A 21,658-nucleotide genomic window follows, 5' to 3' on the forward strand; every position below is an offset into this window, starting at 1 on the left:
TCAGACATGTTAGAATAACTATGATAAAACACATCGAGTTTCATTATTTTGTATATTATCAGTACGATATTAAAGTTCGCGATTTTAAACTTCGCGTGTCCTATATTTCGCGAGCATTAAATTTCGCGATTTTTTCAAAATCGCGAAAATCGCGAAATTAAGTACTCGCGAAATTAAGTGAGAATAAGGTATATGTTTATGAATATTTCGCTATTATCGACTTCAGACGTCACAGTTTGTGCATATTTCTCTTCAACTGAATACGTACCAGCAAGGGTCCTACGCCACCACGGTGAATAAGATACATATATGTATGAAGTCCTTACCGTGGGACAACGACGAAGTCGTTAGGATCCGTTAGTATTTATTTTAACCGTTCACGACAACTACCGTGCGCAGAATGATTACTCGCAGATTGATTGTGTTGTTAATTACTTGTGTGTGTTAATTATGGAAATTGCTGCGTCATGTTATAATCGGGGTTACAATTAACATCACAATGAAAAGTACTGAATTTTTTTGTTTTGCTTTATTTGCCACTTTTGTATTTTTCAGTAACAAAGACCTTACGTAATCCCTATATCAGTGAACGAAAAGCTTATTTTATAAATAGCGCCCACAACAAGCGCTAAGCAAGCTGCCGTCGTTGACAAAGCAGGATGATATTTTCACTGTGCGTCTTCCTTGCACATTTATTTGTGTTGCAAGCCTCAGCTGATCTTGCATTAGAGCATTCTTTCTTTGCTCCTCTGGATGAAGATGAAAATGTGAAGCTGTACTGGAATGTCAGCACTGCAAACAAAGAGATTCTTTTCACGGTGGAAGCCAAAACAACTGGATGGATCGGGTTTGGAATCTCCACTGGTCAAGGCAAGATGAAAGGAGCTGATATTGTCATCGGCTGGGTGAAAGATGGCAAACCTTACTTCAAGGTAGGTAATAGACTAAAAATATTATTTTTCCGCCTGATACAATATATAATCCTCAATTCATCTGCGTTCGCAGGTCATGCAATTAACTCCGTTCCCAGAGGTTTTTTTAAGCTCAAATTCGATTGAAAAAAACTCTAGATGGAAAACCCTTGAAGAATATCTCTGGCACCAAGGTCAGCATGCTTAACAAATATGCGCGATCATAGCCGGATACAATCGGTCTCAACTGTCACCGCTGGCACTAATTTGCACTTGAATGTCTGAAATTACAGCTAAAATATATTTGCCAATACGCACAAGGAATTTAAGTGTTATTCCATTCAGATTGCAAGAAGCTTCTTAAATTAAGATGTATTAAGTTCAGTACCGGCTGCAGCAAAGAAAGGAAAACATTGCCAACCAATTTAATACGATGTCTCCCGAGTTGTTATCATTTCTCAGTTATATTGCGGTACAAGCAAATCGGCTTAAAAGCAAAACATACATACGTATATTGTATCCAAATAAAGGCAAATTAATTCTGTCTGATGCAGCTGCCCCTCAAACTCCAAATTGAACTCTTTAATGCGGCTGTTTTTAGCCAACGGGGTAAACAAAAGAAAAACAAGAAATCGCAAATTTTTAATAACCAGTTCATTTGCATTGTCTGTTTCTTTGAAAACTAATTAAATAAAAACTTTTGTGTCGACGTATGCAACTGTGCTATTGTGGTGAGGTAATTACTGACAGGAACTCAAATTGAAGATTACATGATTGATGGGCACTTGTCAAAACTGCTGAGTTGGCGTATTTTTTTCTAACGGAATCATTAGAGGCGAGTTGAATAATTATTTACAAAAATGTCAAACCTCCGCCACTTTCCGAGATTGCTAAACCATTGAGGCCGTGGGAAAGTTTGAGACAAGCGAAAACTGGCTTCACTGTAGCGTGATATTTTTTTTATTTTCTGCAATGTTACCTGAGTGCCTTGCCCGTGCAGATATCTGCATACGTCAGTGCAGTCACCCATAAGATAAGAATTCGAGTCAGGTTATAACAAAGCTGCCTGACCTACGGCACTTTGAAAGAATGCAAAACCATTGTCAAGGGGGATTGGGGCGACCATGGTGTGAGGACGTGTATCAAATCGCTCCCGCTAAAGTTTAAGCTAAAGTTTACTTTTTATGGCCAGTAGTACAGTTTTAGCTGCAAAAAGAAAAGACAGGGGAAGTGGAAGCTCGGATAGTGATATTTCCTCGCCAGAGGGGAAAAAATTTGCCAGGACAGCCCAAAGTCTGACTAAAACACCCCTTTGTAACAGACCTGGTGACACCTGATTTTCCACCAGGTTTTCAACCAAAATCGACCAGGGAAGTAAAAAATCCACCAGGTTGAATACTTACTTTTTGTATGCAATAAACTTAGCGGGGTAATCGTGCACAATTTTCCGCACCGATGTCGCCTAACGGCTGTAGATGACACCGTCGTTTTTTCGCATTGTACGTAAACAACTGAAGTAATATACTCTTTGTATCCTGCTCTTAGACGGAGAAAAGTGGCAAAGGAAAAACAGAATCGAATAAAGGCATCGGACTTAATTTCTCTTATAACAAGTCCTTTTAGGCTTTCGCGTTATACGGCAAACGGGCCGTTTTGCGATCCCCGAGCGTTCTTTGTATCGAACAGTGCATTACAGCCACTAGATCCGCAATGGGTCAAATTTAGCAAATCATTGTCACAATGAGCCAATGAGTATAATCATACTATTGACACTGTCAGTTTCTACTTGGACTTGAAGCAGTCGTGTTATATTCCTGAAATGCTCTGAAATTCTCGCACGTTTTTGTCCATCAGAGATCATACACGGCACGCAATGCATGCAGAAGCGATGACGAATAGAAGAACAAATTCCGCCGACCGCCTTATGATATAAGGCGATGGACTGACGTTGTCGCCTTAAAATGATTCCTTTAGATGTATGTATACTCACCAAGAATTATTTCGGTCAAGCTGATTATCCTCTGCGTAGTTATTCGATAAAACGCTGTAGAAAGCCGGGTCAAAAATACTTCCACACATTTGTTTTGGGCCGCGCGCGCTGTTCAAATCGCTCTGAATCATTCACAAGCTCGTATTACATACAGAAAAGGAAACAGATCTGTTTTGTCTCTTCAGTGATGTGCTTGACAACGGAACAAGCGACAAAAACAATAGAAAAAAGTTAACAATTACCTTTTGCTATATTTACATCAAGTTATAGTCAATTATTAAATTATCTTGTTGCCGCGCGTCGTTTTCTTCTGTTTATTAAAGCCAGCAGAAAGATTTTGGTTGATTTTTTCCTGACCAGGTAAACAAAATTCTTCACCAGGGAGAAATAAAATTGACCAGGGATTTTTTAGATATTCACCAGGGACCAGGGAGGTCAAATTTCCACCAGGGAGGGCAAAACAACCCACCAGGTCGGGTTTCACCAGGTCTGTTACAGAGGGGTGTGAAGCTTTCACCGACGAGTCTGCCACGGCACGAAACATGGAGAAAATTACAACCCAACTAGAAGCAATTTTGAGCAGGCTCGACAGCGTCGAAACGAAGTTGGAAAAGTTGGAAGGTTTATTCGAACGCCTGGAAAATGTTGAAGTAGCGGTAAGCAAAAACCGCACCGAATTAGACCATGTGAACGAGAAAACCAAAGTGATCCAGAGTAATGTCGCAGAGATTGAAAAGGGAATAGTGTTTGCGAACTCTCAGATAGAAGATTTAAAAGCGAAAGACGACGAAAATACACGCAAAATCAAGGAGCTTGAAGACAAACTTCTCTACCAAGAGGTTTACAGCCGAAGAGAGAACGTACGCTTTTTTGGAATACCTGAAGCGATCGACGCAAGGTCAAGAAAACACTGCAGAGGTGTTGCACAAATTCTTTAGAGATGAGCTCAACATTCCCGATTCAGACGAAATCGAATTTCAAAGGGCCCATCGGCTGGGTAAAAGAGTGCAAGGCCAAACACGACCGATCATCGCCCGCTTCTTAAGATTCCAAGAGCGAGAATGTATATTTAATTTAAGAGCGTTAGAGAGCTGGGAGAAGCGGCGGATACAGATGTAAAGGTGTATGCCGACTTTCCAGAGGAAATTAGACGCAGAAGAAAGCTCCAGTGGCCAAAAATGAAAAAAGCGCGAGAAGAGGGTAAATTGGCCTACTTCAGCAAACCTGAACCCGACAAACTTTTCATTGATGGCGAACTAGTTCCGTTATAAATTTATTTTTGTTCGATAAACACTCCTTAGAGGAACAATTTATTGTGTGCTACCAAGGCTATGTTAATTTTGCTGTCAACTAGCTGACCGTTTGTTTTGAATTTTAAAGCGGGTGCGTATCATTACACATATGAATAGCCTCAAATTCCTTAGGCAGCGCTACAGATACAAAATATCTGCTGCCTCTTATTTAGCATGTTTAGTGTTATTGTGTAAGTTTCTTTTGTCTTGTGTTAAATGTGTTAAAAACGTGAGACGCAAGAGACCTCGGGCAGATTATAAATTCTCTTTCACCTTTTTCGCACTTTTGCGCAGTCATTCAATTCTTTCGCATGATCATTTGCTCCTTTCGAGAAAGAATATGCTGATTTTAAACTTCTTTCACTAAATGTTCGAGGGATTCGGTCTGCAAAGAAAAGAAAGGCTCTTTTTATGTGGTTGAATGAACGTAAATATGACATTGTATTTCTACAAGAAACATACAGCACGGAGGAAGTTGAAGACATCTGGAAAACACAATGGCAAGGTAAGCTCTTTTTTTCACATGGTACTAATCACAGCTGTGGAGTAATGGCTCTAGTAAGGAGTGATTTAGATTTCAAATTAAATTCTGTCAATGCCGATAATGAAGGACGCTACCTAATAATAGAAGCTGAAGTGCAAAGCTCAGCTTTCCTGCTTGTAAATATTTATGCGCCTAATAAGGTGCAAGAGCAATGTGTTTTTTTTGAAAACGTTAATAAGATCATTGAAAGTTTTGTTGCCGATAAAGAGCAAAAAATATTTGTTGGAGGTGACTTTAATGTTGCGCTCGACACTGATCTTGACTGTTCTGGTGGTAACCCGTCAAAAAAAGATTCCACAAAAAATATTAGCGACTTATGCTTAGATTATGATTTAGTAGATATATGGAGAATACGAAATCCCGAATCTAAACGATTCACTTGGAGGCAAAAACGTCCGATTATCCAAAGAAGACTTGATTATTGGTTAATAAGCGACGCTTGTCAGGAAGACATTGTAAGAACTGATATTGTCTCCTCCATAAATTCCGATCATTCGGCAATTATGCTCCATTTCAATAACATAAGTAAGCAACAACACGGCCCTTCTTTTTGGAAATTTAACGCCAGCCTGGCGGAGGATGACAACTTCATCACATTAATCAATGAGAGTATGCCAATCTGGTTGGATGAATTCAACACAATTACCGACAAAAGGCTCGTGTGGGACTTAATAAAATACAGAATACGACAGGTATCGATGAAATACGGCAAAGAAAAGGCGCGTAAAAAAAAGGCAAAAGGTAATAGACATCGAGGCTTCTTTGAAAAACTGCGAAGAAAATTGTGCACAATACCCATCCGATGAAAACCTTCAGCAATTAGAATATTTAAAGATTGAGTATGATAATTTATATGAAAATCTAGCTCAAGGCGCAATAATTCGATCAAAAGCAACCTGGTATGAAAAGGGAGAGAAAAGTAATAGATATTTTTTAAACCTCGAATCACACAAAAAGGCGAAAAGCTCCGTCCGCAAGGTTTTTAATAAGGAGGGCACTTTAATCACTGATCCAAAAAATGTTATGCATGAGATTGAAAAGTTCTATACGGATCTTTACAAAGATGACTCTTTAACTCCACCAACAGACTCGCTCAACTTTTTTCTTGAGAACCCTGAAATACCCAAACTCACGGCTGATGATGCTCAAATTTGTGAAGGGAAATTCACAGTTACTGAATGTTTTAAAAGTCTTCAATTATTTGAGAATAACAAATCACCGGGCGAAGATGGCCTAACAGTAGAATTCTATGTGGCATTTTGGAACATTGTCGGAAATCTGATGGTGGAGAGCCTAAATTACTCATATGATCACGGAGAGTTGTCAAGCTCACAAAAGCGAGCAATCATAACACTAATTGGAAAGAAAGACAAAGACAGAAGGGTTATATCAAATTGGAGGCCTATATCGCTCATTAATGTTGACGTAAAAATTGGCTCAAAAGCCATCGCAAAAAGACTAGAAGCTGTTCTTCCTAACATCATACACCATAATCAAAGTGCGTATGTCAAAGACAGAACTATCTGCGATGCTGTAAGATCTATCGACGACGTTTTGGATTACACTAAAAAATATCAGATTCAGGGAAGACTCGTTGCAGTTATTTCAAAAAAGCATTTGATTCTGTTAATAGGGACTTTCTGTTTCGCACACTTTTTGCTTTTCGCTTCGGACCTTCGTTTATTCAATGAATTAAGACTTTTTACAATAATATATCAAGTTGCGTGATGAACAACGGTTTTGCTACTGCTCCCTTTGAAATACAGCGAGGTGTAAGGCAAGGAGATCCACTTTCCTCCTATCTGTTCATCATTGTCCTGGAGATTTTAAATATAAGTATACGAAGCAACAAAAACATTCAGGGAATCATGGTAGATGGAGAAGAAATAAAACTGCAGGTTTTTGCAGATGATTTAACGGCTTTTCTCCTGAACGATAGTTCTATATTAAGATTTCTCAAACTTCTAGAATTGTTTGGAGAGTGCTCTGGACTTAACATTAATCGTGACAAATCAGAAATTATGTTACTTGGAAACTCCATAAAATTATTCCCCGACTTTAACCTTTTTAACGGTATAAAGATTAAAAAAGCTCTCAAAATCCTCGGAATATATTTCACATACGACAATCGTACTAAACAACAGTTAAATTTTGATGAATTGGTCGACTCTATTAAGAAAAAGTTAAAAATATGGAGGTGGAGAGATTTGACCCTTATTGGTAGAATTCAAATAGTTAAAACGTTCATTATCCCAGTAATCTTATACCGCGCGAGTATGATTTGTTTAAATAAAGAATTCGTTAATGAAGCAAATAAAATTATTTTTGACTTTATTTGGAAAGGCAGAGACAAAGTCAAACGTCTTGCTCTTGTAAGCGAGGTTGAAGATGGTGGACTCAAAGCTCCACACCTCGACTCAATTATAAAAAATCAGAGAATTCTTTGTTGTAAAAGACTCGCAAGTAAACAACCCAGCAACTGGAAAACGATTTTACTGCACTATCTAAAACCTGTTGGTGGCAAGTTTATTCTTTGTTGTGACTTTGATGTAAAAAAAATTGCCCGTCAAACTACCAACTTTCTATGAAGAATGCTTGAAATATTTTGCAGAATGTTCGGCGGCAAGGCAAGATATTGTAAACAATCTCGCAGGTGATGATTTTTCAAAAATCATTCTGTGGAACAATAAAGCTATCTGTATTAATGGGAAATCAGTGTACAATCATGGACTTGTAGATAAGGGCATACTTAGATTAGGAGACCTGGTCTCTGATAATAACGAGCTCATTACAAGACATAAGTTGAGGGAACTTAGAATCTCTCCGTTGGATGCATTTAAACTTTGTTGTGTAATTGATGCCCTTCCAGCTGAATGGCGGAGATTTCTACGAACGTACAACTATAAAGACATGGAGCCCTTCAACACACAAAATCAAACCCAGCTACAGTTAAACGGGCAAAATGTCTTAATTTCTAAAGTTGTATCCAAGGCTATTTACAAGGAACTCCGAAATAGAATCATTACTCCACCTACAGCTCAACTTAAATACAACGCTCTGTTCAAAAATGATGATGAACTGAATTGGAAGAAAATCTATCGTTTGCCACATCGTGTTGCTTTGGACACAAAATCGCGGGAATTTCAATATAAACTTCTCAACAGATGTCTTGCAACAAATGTCCTCTTAAGCAAAGCTGGACTAACATCATCCCCAGCCTGTTCTTTTTGCGGAGAAGCAGACGAATCTCTCGAACATATTTTTTCAACTTGCCACTATACCGTGAAGTTTTGGGCAGAAGTTATAAAATGGATGGGCCAGCAGAATATTCAAATAAAATCCCTAAGTCTTAAAGATATAATGTTAGGTATAACCGATGAAAAGAACTTGTTTACCAACCATATTTTATTAATTGCAAAAAAACATATATATTGGTGTAGATGTAATAAGGTAAAACCTTCTATTATTATATTTAAGGTTCAAGTTAAGAAAATTTACCAACTTGAAACTAATATTGCCAAATCAAATAACAAATGGCCTGTCCATGAAAACAAATGGGGCAAGTATGTTGAAGTATGATAATCCTTTAAAACTGCGCAAAAGTTTAAGAAGTTTAAGTTTTTAGGTAATTTAGAATAATTTGTTGTAATCTAGAAAGGGTCTCTTGTGCTTGTAATATGCGCGTAGTTTTTTTTTTGTATGTGTATGTAAGTAATTGTGTCTTTTTTTTCTTTGTAAGATGTAAGAAACTTCCAATACTAAATAAAAATATCAAAATACAAAAAAAAAAAAAAAAACCATTGTCAAGTCCGTGGGAAAGGCTTCAGGCCTCTTCATAAGAGCCGGTAAACGGGTTGTCTCTGTTACCAGGACGAATTTTGTCGTCTGTTCATATGGGAAATTTCAGCCCGAATGGCGACACATAAAGTTGCATCGTTCGTGACTAGCGTAGCTTTATCGATACTTGTGCCTTTACTAATAAAGCTAATTGGCAAACTTCTATAAAAAGTGGAATTACATACAAGGCAAAATGATGCCATTTTGACCGCCTAGTTGCGAAGGCCAAGGTATTTTCACAAAAAAAGTTTCATCCCGGTAACCAGGCTGGAGTGTTATATGAGAAAATATGGGACAGCCTGTTTACCGGGCTCATATGAAGAGGCCCTTTGTTTGCTATTAAGCTATAATTGTCCATAATAAGTTGCCAGGTAACAAGTAGCGCTGATAAGCTGTATTAGCCTAAATTTACCTTATAACTATGAATCCCAAGTTAAAAATATGCAATAAATGTAAACCACTTACATCCCTCACTGTGTTATAGGATCGACATGCAGATGGTCGCATGATGCCAGAGATTGATTCTCAGCAGGACTATGAATTGATTTCACTGACGGAGAAGAATGGGAAAACGACAATGAAGTTTAAAAGAAAGTTTGACACTTGCGATCCACAGGACAACAAAATTGAGGTTAGTTTGTAAACGCCTATTTAATAAGAAAGTCATTTAGCCGACCAAGTGACTCATTATTTCTGATCATAGCTCCGCTTTCTACATCTTCCCTCAGTCTCCATCATTGGGATGCTAGAGCATGTTTTGTTTGTCTTGGAAACTATTGAGAGAATTCAAACATCTGGGTGAAAACTGCGCAAATGGATCGAATGCACATAAGTGGTCGAATTTCGCCAAAATATTTCACCCATAACGTCTCCTTACTCTGTTTTATTGTATTAACTGTTCATTGTTACTGAGACCCTCTTTAAAAGAAACCCAACAACAACAACAACAACTTTTATTTAAACACGATCGGTTAGCTTGTAGGGTCTTGTATTTACTAACTAACTATCTAACATTATAACAACTAAATTAACCAACTAACTAACTAACTAACTAACTAACTAACTAACTAACTAACTAACTAACTGACCAAACTCTTGTACCTCTTGTAAATTTAATTATCTATCCTAACAACTTGACCATCGATCCAATATGTATTTAAAACAAACTGATGGCAATGCAGATAATAACATTATGGTTTTTGTATTTTTCTTTCCAGGCTGGAACGACCAAAGTTATTTATGCTTATCACCCTGATGACCCGTCCTCAGAAAACGACATTTCACAGCACAGTCCTGGAAACAGGGGACCGAGAAGTCTCTTACTGCTGAACAGTCTTGAAAAAATACCAACCTTACCATCAGATGCTAAGACATTCGAAATAAAGCATAACAAGGTAGGAAGTTGAGAAACCTCGCATATACCCATATCAATCTTAAAACATTTAAAGGGGAGTATGGCTTAATAATCATTGCAAAAAAAATTGCCACCCATCGTTTCTATATTTCAATAGGCAAGTCCTCGGGACATCTAAGCAGGAGGTGGTTGTTGGGTGGGGTGGGGGCTGCAACGGACATAATAGCACTGAGTGACGAAATCCTTTTCCTTTCGCCCCAGCCCCCGAAAACAATGTAATATTCAATAATAAAGATAGTAAATTTCAAGCGCAGTGATAAATAGTGAAGAAATTATTCAACATGACACGAGCGTGGGACAAAGAAAAAATCTGAGTCCCCGACGGGAATCGAACCCATGGCCTCCCAGATACCGGTTGGGCGCTCTAACCAACTGAGCTACGAGAGACTCGTTGTAAGCTGGGCCATTTACTAGGTTGATATGTGACACGCGTCCTGCATACTGCTAGGATCAGCATTGTGTACTTCTACGGTTGGACTGTGCAAGCAAGAAATCTTCTTGCACACTTTTAGGCGGCCGAAACCGGCGAGATTCATCCTCAGTTAACCCGTCCACGTTTCAAAACTAGCAGGACGCCACTGCATGCAAATTGTGGCGGCTTGAAGTAAACAAGCTTAGTTGTGAAAAACACGGATCTTACATAATCATCACCAACTGAAGTATGCGCTAATTAAACAAAAGATAGTACCAATTAAATGTTAACGTGAAAAATAACCTTTGTTTGCAATAAGGCCCCGATTTCAAACTGTACGCTAATTAAACAAAAGAAATCAAAAATTAAGTTTTCGTGAATAATATCTTTTGTTTGCAATTAGGCGCCGATTGAGAAGCTATTTCAAAAACTCGTGCTTCGTGTTTCATCGGGGTTTCCAAACACTCGAAAACAATAAAAGCACTCGGCCTACGGCCTCGTGCTTTCATCAGTTTTCTCGTGTTTGGAAACCCCGATGAAACACTCGCACTCGTTTTTGAAATATTACATAACAGTGGGGATGGGGTATTGTAGATTCTGTCTATCCTTGACTTAACAGAAATCTAGAAACAACCTTGCTAGCAAAATAAAATTCAACACCACCATATGCATAGAACATCAGTGATCAAATAAGCATGTTTGATCTACAATGGGAATGCCAGATGTCTGCGATGATCATGATGCTACCATGTTTTACTGCGTCCTCCTCAATAGAATGCAATGAGAGGCGAAAAATGAATGAATCGCTGTTAAATAAAAAGAATCATGGGCCCTAAGAGAAAGAAACCATTTCATTTTCTTTGGTCTCTTATGTTTACCGCGTGGCGTACAGTGGCCTAGTTGTTAGGGCGCTGGACTTGTAATCCGAGGGTCCCGGGTTCAAAACCTCCTCAATGCCAATAGATGGATTTGGGTTCGGTGGTTCCAAGTTCGATTTTTCCACACTTTGTAAATACTCAAATGATCAGCCTGCTGCCAGCTGGGATTCTTAACAATGTTATGTTTGTTTAGTATTTGTTTTATCGGCCCCTTTTTATATGTTTCTGTAAGGGTTCGCCCTTACAGAAACCGTTTATAAATGAGATTGCTTTACCTTTTTACCTAGATTGACATTTCACACCTTAAGATAAAGTCTTCGAAATGACCAGGATTAGCACCACTACATTTCATAATGTGGAGAAGTATTTATTGACAATGTCGACATCTGTTTTATTTTTCAGACTGCTGTTCCAAGCGAGCGCACCAGCTACATATGTGGTGTATTCGAGATTCCTAAATTAAATGAGACGCACCATATTGTTAAGGTAACAATATCATCTGAATATACAGTCAACTCTGGTTTTAAGGAAACCTCTCTAAGGCCCCGTCCACACTGACCCGGGTAAATTTAAAAACGCACCTATTTTTACCCGGATAGGCCAACCATCAACACTGAAACGGCGTTTTTTGGTCACGGAGCTTTTAAAAACGCTCTCCAAAGTTGGTATCGTTTTAGAATTTACCCGGGTTAATGTGGACGGAAAACATTTTACCTGGCGTTTTGAAATTTCTCCGTTTTCAAATTTACCCTGATCAGTGTGGACGGGGCCTAAAACGAACAACGGGCACTTTGAAGCAGGCAACAGACACCCGAGGAGTGCGATTTTCGTTGAAAAAGTGTTTCAGGGCGAAGAATAGATATAAAATAAAATAAACAAACAATTTTTCAAAACGAATGTCTTCAACAATATGGCTGTCCAGATAAACCACATTCAAACACTTGCAGCAGCTGTCCATACATAAACAAAAAGTTCCAATGTATCAAACCTACTAACACGAAAACCATCGATCCTCTTGTATTCTCAGTGCTCATGGAAGATGTTTATGCTTTTGTTTCAAACTCAGGTTGAGCCAATCATTCAAGCTGGTCACGAGGGCGTGGTTCATCACATGTTGCTGTACGAGTGCAGCGATAACTTCCCAAAACACCACTTGAACTACACTGGCATGTGTTATGCTTCTAATATGCCTCCCGAGGTCGAGGAGTGTACAGGAGTAACAGCTATTGCTGCTTGGGCAATAGGTGGAAAAGTAAGTAAATTTTGGCACACAACCATCACTGTAATAAAATCATGATAATGATAACTTTATTTAAGTGTATAACAGGCTCTAGCTTCCTGTGAATACGGGCTGTTGATTGGTGAAACATACTAAAGGAGCTGAAACATTAAACAGCAAAAATTAATTGTATTTAACATTGTCACATAATAGTCAACAGCATGGTTGTTCTAAAAGCTCTTTAAGTTTCATTGTTCTTTTTCTTTTCTTTAATAGATTTAATGTCTCTGATTGTTTTAACCCGCTGTTCAGTTTAGACCACAATACTGGACCTAAATAACTGATGCTGTGATTCTGTTTCCCCTGGGGTTATACACGGAGGCATCCCACCCAACACGAACACCCCTCCCCCTATTAAAAGAGGAATTAATGAGTCTAGGGCAATGGCTCCTTCCCAATCGGATGTCCGACCTCCATCTATAAGATTACTCGATGCCTCTCAGTACTAAGGCAAAAAACTTTCATTACAAGGACTTCTATTATCCTGAGCACGCTGGATTTCCAATCGGAAAAGCTGACAGTCCAAAGGTCGTCATATTGGAGATACACTACGACAATCCTGAAAATAAAGAAGGTATTTGATTAAATGAACTTTACATAAACTATCGTATTGGTGTTTCATGATCAGGCTACCTCATTGTTACTTATTTTTGTGTCTTACTACCGTTTTGTGCTGGGAAATGAACCCAACTTTTAACTCTTACGTTAAATATTCAGAAACCTTTCCCCCTATTACTGTTTGTAGTGTACAACCATCATATGCGACATTTGAACAATGGACGAGCGAGTGCTTGGGAGGGGACTGGACATTTGTGCCTTTTTTTAAAATTCCTTAAAATCTACACGTTTGAGCCCACCTCGATAAAAAAAAGCCTTATACATATAGTTTATCTTATGTAGTGCTTAGTTTTTGTTTTTGTAAAGAAATGTGTTGTTTTCAAAAAAAATAAATTAAAAGAAATCTTAAAACCACAACAGCAAAATATTATTGGAGAAAATATAAGTATAAAGCTGTGCGTGATACCTTTTAATTGTTTTTAAGGGATGATTGACAGTTCTGGTTTGAGGTTTTTCTACACCAAACAGTTAAGGAAATATGATGCAGGAGTTCTTCAGGTTGGAGCGGGTGTAAACAGTGCCATGTTAATCCCACCAAAACAGACAGACTGGCAAATCGATGGCTACTGCACAAAGGAGTGTACAAGAGAGGTACAAAGAAAGAGAACCTAATTTTTAAGAACCTGTTTGGCTAAAATGTACCAGTTAGACTCCCTCTTTATAAGAACCTCTTTAGCCTAAAATTTGGAAATAGGTTCTTATTTTCTAAAATTGATTAAAAATGTTTACTTTTAGGGAACATTAACAAGATAAGTCGATATTCTGGATCTTCTTTGGAGACACCTAGGAGCCTTATCACTCAAATTGTAATGTAAATGCGAATGTTGAAAATTATAGCGGAGCGCGAGCGCGCGAAGGGCGCCAGCGGAGCACCATGCGTAAGGAATTTTGGTAAAACCATCAGGCCACAAAAATTTGGTTGTCGCGTGATCGTACGACCGACCGTATGGACTCTGGGGGAGGGTGAGGGGAGTCCCAAGGAAGCCCGACCGGTGAGAGGCCTAGGAGAATGCTATCTCTTCATATCCCAAAGTACGTTAAGGGAGCTTGTATTTTTGATATTGGACTCCATGTTATAGTCAATTGACAGCTGTCAAAACAAGGCATCCGCTGACCAGTAAGCTGACCGCTGACGAGGTGTTAGTTTTCCATTGGATCGCGGGCTCGACTCAAAATTTTGATAGGATTGTGTCGGCGGAGTTTCTGATATTGGAGTTGACGATTTCTTTGGGCTATGGATCTTTTTTCGAGTAGTTACGCTTTTAGATTTGGCCAAATCTGTATGTTAAAATATTGTTATTGATACAATCAGAAAATATTAATAAAATGGTATGCCAATTTCCCAGAACGAAATGGCTGAATAGCCTAACACCTGCCTAAGTTTGCGTCAATTACCATTTATGTAAGAACCTGTTTAGGTTAATTTGGGAAAATGCAGGTTCTTACTGATCAATTTGAATATGAGATTAGTTCATGGGGATATAATTATATCTCTCTTTGTTTGCCCGACATTCTGACGATTGTCGATAATATTCAACAAATATCGGAAATTGCAAAGAAGATTTTTGCGTTAATACAAACACAGTTATTTTAAGGAAGCTCGCGCCAAGCAATTCCCAACTTTATTAAAACTTTTACTGCAGTTAGATAACATCTTACTCCTGTCAGAGGGTCACGTGAGCGACGATGCAGCTTCTAGGTGAGCTACGCGAGGGGTGTGGGAGTCACTTAGTTAGTTGTGTAGGTCAAGTGTCTGAAGAACAACATTGCTTATAGTAGCTTTCGTATTAATTTTTATTTCTGATCTTTAGGGACTTAAGGGCTCTAGTCTACCTAAAGGAGGAATCAATATCTTTGCTATATTGTTGCACACTCATCTGGCAGGTACAAATTACATTTCAAAATAAAAACCAGTAGTTGAAATAACTGTTACGTACTTTCTTCATATATTAGACGACTGTGATCATAATACAGAGAACTATAAAGACCGAAGCTGGTGTCTTCTTCTGAGGTTTAAGGGTTGGGCAGATAACACAATTATTCTGAGCTGGGATTTGGTAATCCTCGCTGTAACGTCAAGAACGATACCTTTAAAATTATAATTTCGGTCTGAACCTCGCTAGCCTGCAGATGTCTCCTGTTTCCTTCGCGTTTTCCGGTAAAGGAAATAGGTAAAGGTTACATGCAGGCTAAACCTCACTACATTTTGCAGCTTCAGGTGTTCCTTGCTGACTTAAGGACGTTCGAGCTAATTAATTATGTGCATCCTTACTTCGCACTTAATTCGCGCACTGATGAAACTTTCTAAGCACATAAAGGGTGGGTAGCCGTTGCGTTAACTTCGCTTGCTATTTGCTATCTTAAATGGTAGGTGGCTCCTGCTTTATTTTTAACGGATCACTTTTGTTAACAGTACGTTTGCGAGAATATGAAAAAAAAAATCTATCGATTAAAAGTTTGATTTTTTTGCGCCACGCTCATCCGAATTTCGTTTTTTGAACTTTTCCTTTGCCGTTCGACGGTTTCAAATGCCCCTTTTAGGGTTAAGTTTTACAAAAAGGATGAGAACACTAGTAATTCCACAGACGCACTTCTACAAAATATGAGTAAGATCGTTTGCTTTCGTTTACTCATCTTACTGGTGACTTTTCAGTGCAGTTAGCTTGGCCGAGCGTAAGTGTGTGAAAGTTTTTGTAAAAAATAAAAAGTCCAATCGATAACAGTCGACGATGGCGTACACAGACCTTGCTGCATGTTTGTGGAAATTACGTCGCAATTCCATGACATACTATAGCTTACTAACTAACTAACTAACTAACTAACTAACTAACTAACTAACTAACTAACTAACTAACTAACTAACTAACTAACTATCTAACTAACTAACTAACTAACTAACTAACTAACTAGCTAGCTAATAACAACGAACGAACGAACGAACGAACAAACTTCTTTCCTACCTACTTACTTACCCATCTTCATTTGCTTTCTACTTTAACGGCACCTACATGTACTCGTTGGCTAACTTATTAACTTCTTTTTTCTCGTTTGTCAAGGTCGCAAAACCTGGCTTCGTCATGTTAGAGGTGATGTGGAGCTTCCTGAAATAGCCCGAGATGACCATTATGACTTCAACTTTCAGGTGATTGTTTCAATATTTCTACGTTTTTTTGGCTTTGTCTTTGTTCTCTAGATTTTTCAAATCCTAACAACCCTGCTCATGCAGACCTGGATTTACTTTAAGCTGATATTTGGTAACAGTTTTTAGTTATTCTGATTTCCGTTTGCAGGAATATCATTCATTGAGGAAAGAAGTCCACGTTGCTTCGGTAAGAAGTGTCGTAAAAATCAAAAAATAAATCCCTTTAACGTCGATGATTAATAAGCAATTATTGGATGAGGTTGAGCATGATATCGTGAATTATCAAAACCGAGGTCTGTGTTATCAGACACGAGGTTTTGATAATTCGCGATATCTGCGAAAACCGACTTCAATAATTGTTTTATAATACGTTTTCAAACAATTTGCAAACGAAGACTGCTATCACCTGACTTTTTCTAGCGCCGGCGTAAAACTTCGTTAGAACATTGGCCAAAGCTGTTTTATCTTGTGGTTCCTCCAGGTTCTTCTCCCTCAAGTATTCAGAATTTTTACACTTGTTTTTGCTGTTCTCTTGGTGTTTTTAGAATCTTTATTCTCGATTAAAACTTTCAATTCCTCTTCGGAAACTGAGGCAAATCGCTCAGCCATATTTTCAAAAGTTTGACAGCACTACACGAACGAGGAGCTTGGAACCTAGGCGGACTTTGAACTCGTCATGATAACCCAATATCTGCTGCAGATATTGGGTTATCATGTCAAGTTCTTATGCTACTGTATATTGACTGAATGCTCTCGACCAATCACATGTTTCAAAGTAATTCTAATGTATAATAATGCTGGATGATTGTATTTCGTTTCGTTCACGCTTTCCATTGTAAACATCAGAATAATCGTCCTCTACAAATCGACTACATTTTCCCATGGTCTACACTCCTATGGACTATGGAGATTATTCCATAAAGTTTTTAAACTGATGTGGAACCAAGGCGAGTGGATGCAGTGCAAAGTATGGACATTTTATGACGTCCTTTCCATGGTCTGTAAGGGTGTACACTAGAAAATTGTGGTTAATTTGTCTTTACAACAACGACGAAAATTAGAGTTAAAACAAGTGCGGAATCGCACACACGTGACAGCTGGTTAGATTACTTTATTCCGATTAAAGCCTACGTGTTCGTCGGGAATTACGACTTAAATGTCTCAACTGACATTTCACAACCCTTTTAAAAGGTTCCGTTAATTGGGAAAGTGGCGACTGTTTCTCTCGAGGTCTTAAAATTGCCTTGCGACGCGTTAGAAGTTATGTTCTTGCCATAGTCTTGCCATAGTCTTTTTTTTACCGACCATAGCTCTCTCTCAGCCAATGAGCGATCGAGAATTGTGTCGATTATTGTTCATCTCATGGGTATTTTTCCCGCAGGGTGATTCCATGATTAACGTCTGTATCTATGACACAGAGGATCGCACAACAGGTACAGAGGTAGGTGACAACAGCAAAAAAAAAACAAACTAATTTGAGAAATGATAACAGGAAGGTTCAAATGGTAAGTTACAGATAATCATGAAAAACAGATTTAAGGGACTGTGTCATGGATTTTAGCCAAAATTTAGGCATGCGGTATACTCAGCCGTGACACACTCCTTTTTACGATAGTGAAATGTATCGGAAAAGTCCTTCATTCATGCCTATCTCCAGAATTCGTAGTATCAAAGGACTTGAAGTGTTTCTACCACCCTGGATCCTATCCTTGCAGACAATCACAGGGTTACCGCCAGCATTTAAAAGCACCTGCAATGAAACGCCTGTCACGGGTGGAGAGTGGCCCTGTGAGAGTAAAGTGTTGTGCTCAAGAATTCAAAACCATGACTGGCCGGCTCGAACCCGGACTGTTTTATTCGAAGGGCAGTGCAATAAACACTTAGAGCTGTATTGCACACGCCTTACAGGATTTCAGGCAAGTTATGCAGGCTAAGCAAGCATCCTTCTAAGCCGTACAGGCCAGTATATATTGAGAGAAGTTCCATAAGTTCCATAAAACCCTTAATCTTTGTATCATTTAAACTGAAGGACGGAAGACTATCTGTTTCCTTTTTATTATTTTAGGGAGGACTCTCAACATACGACGAGATGTGCCTGTCATTTGTCATGTACTATCCCAAGGTCAACCTGACCACTTGCAAATCAACTGACAGGTCGGCATACCAGGCATGGGTTAAGGCTTATTACAAGTAAGTTTGAGTAAAACTTTTCTTTCTCCGATCCCTATTAACGTCAGAAAAAAAACATAAAACGAATGTATCTAAAACAACAATGGCATGTAAAACGACCTAATTCTGCAAGTCACTAAAGTAAACGTGAAAAATTACCATTTGAACGAGCAGCTTTTTAAGCCGTTTGAAGCCATCACAGAAAACCTGTGTGCCTGTATGATAGGTAAAATTGATAAAAAGCGACCTCTCTGAGCTTTGCTGTGATTCTGGCAAGATTTTTCGACTGTTTTGCATCATAGTTTTTTATGATAATTTTTGCAATTCGCCAGATCAAAATAAGCCACATTTTGCACCAATTTGTCCAAAACGCTTTATAAATACAATAAAACTCAATCAAGGTTCTATAAACGGCTGCACTGCGCGTTGGAACCCTTCGTGTAAAGTGTCTTTCAGACTATCCCGATAAGCGTTTATTTATGGTGAACGTCCGTACGTCAACACGGGTTTCTTGTTTGGTTTCTCTGCTTGGTATAGACAAGGTGACGATCCAGAGAAACCCAGTTGGTGGACTGATGCAGTGAACACAGGGCTAAAGGAAGCTTACCGGGACTCCAAAGAAGTGATCATGAACTGCGCTGGCCGTGCACATGAGCCAATACAGGTAATAACCTTGAGTCGTTTATGTAATGTTTAATAAATGAGCAGCAGTGTTTTATCAAGTTTAAAACACGAGGCGCAGCCGAGTGTTTTAGACTTGATAAAACACGTACTGCGAATTTATTGAACGGCTTAAAAATCTTCTGATGTAGATCAACTCATTCTTGCACTAATTGCGGGCGAGCAGAAGCGAGCCCGCAGACTATTCTTGGAGTCAGCGGCACTTTCTAAGCCGACTTGAAGCAAAATGTGGGCACATTTTTGACATTCCTTTGTTTTTCCAACTGGAATGTGAGCAAACGACGGAGCAAAGGCCCTGGTGTTGAGTTCAAGGTCCGTGGTCATCACATGAATTCCAGCACAGGAATAGCACAGGAATTGAGGAATGTAATTTTCCGAAGCACGTTTGGCGTTTACTTGTACCAGCAACGGGGGGCTAAACTCCAAATTTTCGGTAAGATATAGCTGTAAAATGGAAAATCATCGAGTACAGAGTGCTAAAACCTTGCTGATGAAGGATTCATCTTCCTTGCACGGCCGCGAAGCTCGAAGACGTGGTGTCATGGCACTTCCAAATGCGTTTTGAATGCACATCACAGACTTGAACACAGACTTAATGCGGCTTCTAAAGACTTCTGAGAACAAAATGGTAATGTTTGGATGGAATTTTCAGAAGGATCGGTAAAGCCGTTGAGTGAATAATTGACTGCAGAAGCCGTTGGCTGAAATCAAAACTTTTGCTTTAGCGTGAACAAGTGAATAATTAATTCTTGTATGCCGAATTGCACGGCTTTGAAATTTTCGATATTTTGACGCTTTGGAATACATTTATTGGCTTCCTCTTAACCGAAAATTAATATGTAACAAAGTTTCTTTCAAGTTTCTCCCATTTTCCATCTTTAGTCCGGAATGTTAGGCTTTTGAGACTTTTGAAGCCGAACAGATTTGACACGCATTTGTTGTTATCTGACACCTATCTTTTATCGGGACTTGCTTCTGACAGTTGTTTATTTAGCCGCTTTGTTTTGAGTTGTGTTTATAGATTTAGAAAGTTACTACAATGCTTCAGAAAATAGAAAGGAGTATGTTTATTAACATTAAAAGTAAAGGAAAGCGTTGAAGGCGTTGCTTGTGTTCATTTTGTCCTGGGAATTCTGCAGTATTGTAAGCGATTTTACGCTGTTTCACGCCGCCGTGATTTGTAAATATTTTCAATCTTCTCTAATCTGCTCTACACACTTAGTGTAATCCGCACAAAAATCATAGTAAGAGTAATAATATTACCAACAACAACAACTAATAATAATAATAATGCATTTCATTAACATATTTTTTATATTAAGTAGTAATAATTAAAATTTCTAGGGCGCAAATTCGCATAAGAATACCATCAAATACATCTAAGAAGGAACTGAAATACGCATCAACAGCAGGAAACCGCAGCCCCACGCGTCTCCCTCGCTTCTCCCACGCTATCCTCAATCGCGCAAAAACAATGGCCGCCCGCACTTCCTAACTATTGGTTACTGCTAGTATTTAGATTTGGGGTTATTTTGGCCTAGAAAATTGGACGTAAAGTTTAGCCGTGTCTTTATCAGATATAAAGACACTCATTAAACATTTATTTTTTTGTATTTTCTTTATGAATTATTAATGAGTTTTTTTTAATTATTGTTGCTACGACAGCGCCTCTGGTAAAAGTTGTTATAGTTGTCCAGAAGGCTATACTTTTCAGGTTTATAGACAGCATAAAAATAAAAAAAAAATGTTCGAGCAGCCTTAATTTACGTAGCGCGTTTTTATGGGCGGTTGTCTGTTATTTTGTTCTTGAAGTTCTCAGGCTACAGTTATGGACGTACAGATCAGAGTACGAATACGCGATATAGTGCGAGTAGGACTTCCGAATATTTTCAGGCATTGTTTAAGACCTTAGAGTTAGTTCACTACTTTCTATCTTAAAACATAGGCAACATAAACGTTTGTCACTGGTCTTTGTCCTCATTTTGTAGGGTGTTCATCGTGAGACAAAGCCCAAGCCAGTGATCGACACGCCCTACAAACCTGAAGCTGAGTGTCCCGTAGTTGAGTCAAGTGGTAACAGAGCCAAACCAGGCTACCTGATCCTGCTGGCTACACTCGTATATCTGGCTGTTTTTAGTGGCTGAGAAAACAACATCGGTCAGCATTTAGTAGCGTGTATGACATTTAGTTGTGTGTACGACTTTGTAGCACAAAGTTTTTTTGCTCTATAGTCAAATAAACAGTGCATACCTAAAGTGCGTTCTACGCTGTTTTATAAAATAACTGTAATACAACGCGCTGACCCGCCTCTTTCCCACTTCCTGACATAGCAGCAGCGCGTGTGACTGCGAAAAAGGGCGGCTCGCGAGTTACCAGCTTTTCTCTTGTTTTCCAAAAATCTGGCATTTGTTAAAAGCGCCAGTAAATCCACAGTGGGTTTTTTTTTTTGGGGGGGGGGGGGGGGGAGGTTTGGAAAAGAGGAACTGCCTTT

General features: G+C 38.8%; 1 protein-coding gene across 1 annotated transcript; it reads left to right on the plus strand.

Annotated features, from left to right (window-relative positions):
• The first annotated feature begins 490 nt into the window (after positions 1–490).
• Positions 491–21,422, plus strand: LOC144628488 (DBH-like monooxygenase protein 1 homolog). Its single transcript, XM_078486596.1, has 14 exons — positions 491–932; positions 9,059–9,205; positions 9,792–9,968; positions 11,681–11,764; positions 12,345–12,530; positions 13,029–13,131; positions 13,600–13,766; positions 14,987–15,059; positions 16,232–16,317; positions 16,466–16,504; positions 17,699–17,758; positions 18,383–18,507; positions 19,024–19,150; positions 21,156–21,422. Exons 1-14 carry the CDS (start codon positions 660–662, stop codon positions 21,309–21,311), a joined length of 1,803 nt encoding a protein of 600 aa, XP_078342722.1. The 5' UTR covers positions 491–659; the 3' UTR covers positions 21,312–21,422.
• The last annotated feature ends 236 nt before the right edge of the window (positions 21,423–21,658 follow it).

This window comes from Oculina patagonica, chromosome 10 (assembly GCF_052425735.1).
Source record: "Oculina patagonica isolate OP01 chromosome 10, crgOcupat, whole genome shotgun sequence".
Classification (NCBI taxonomy): Eukaryota; Metazoa; Cnidaria; class Anthozoa; order Scleractinia; family Oculinidae; genus Oculina; species Oculina patagonica.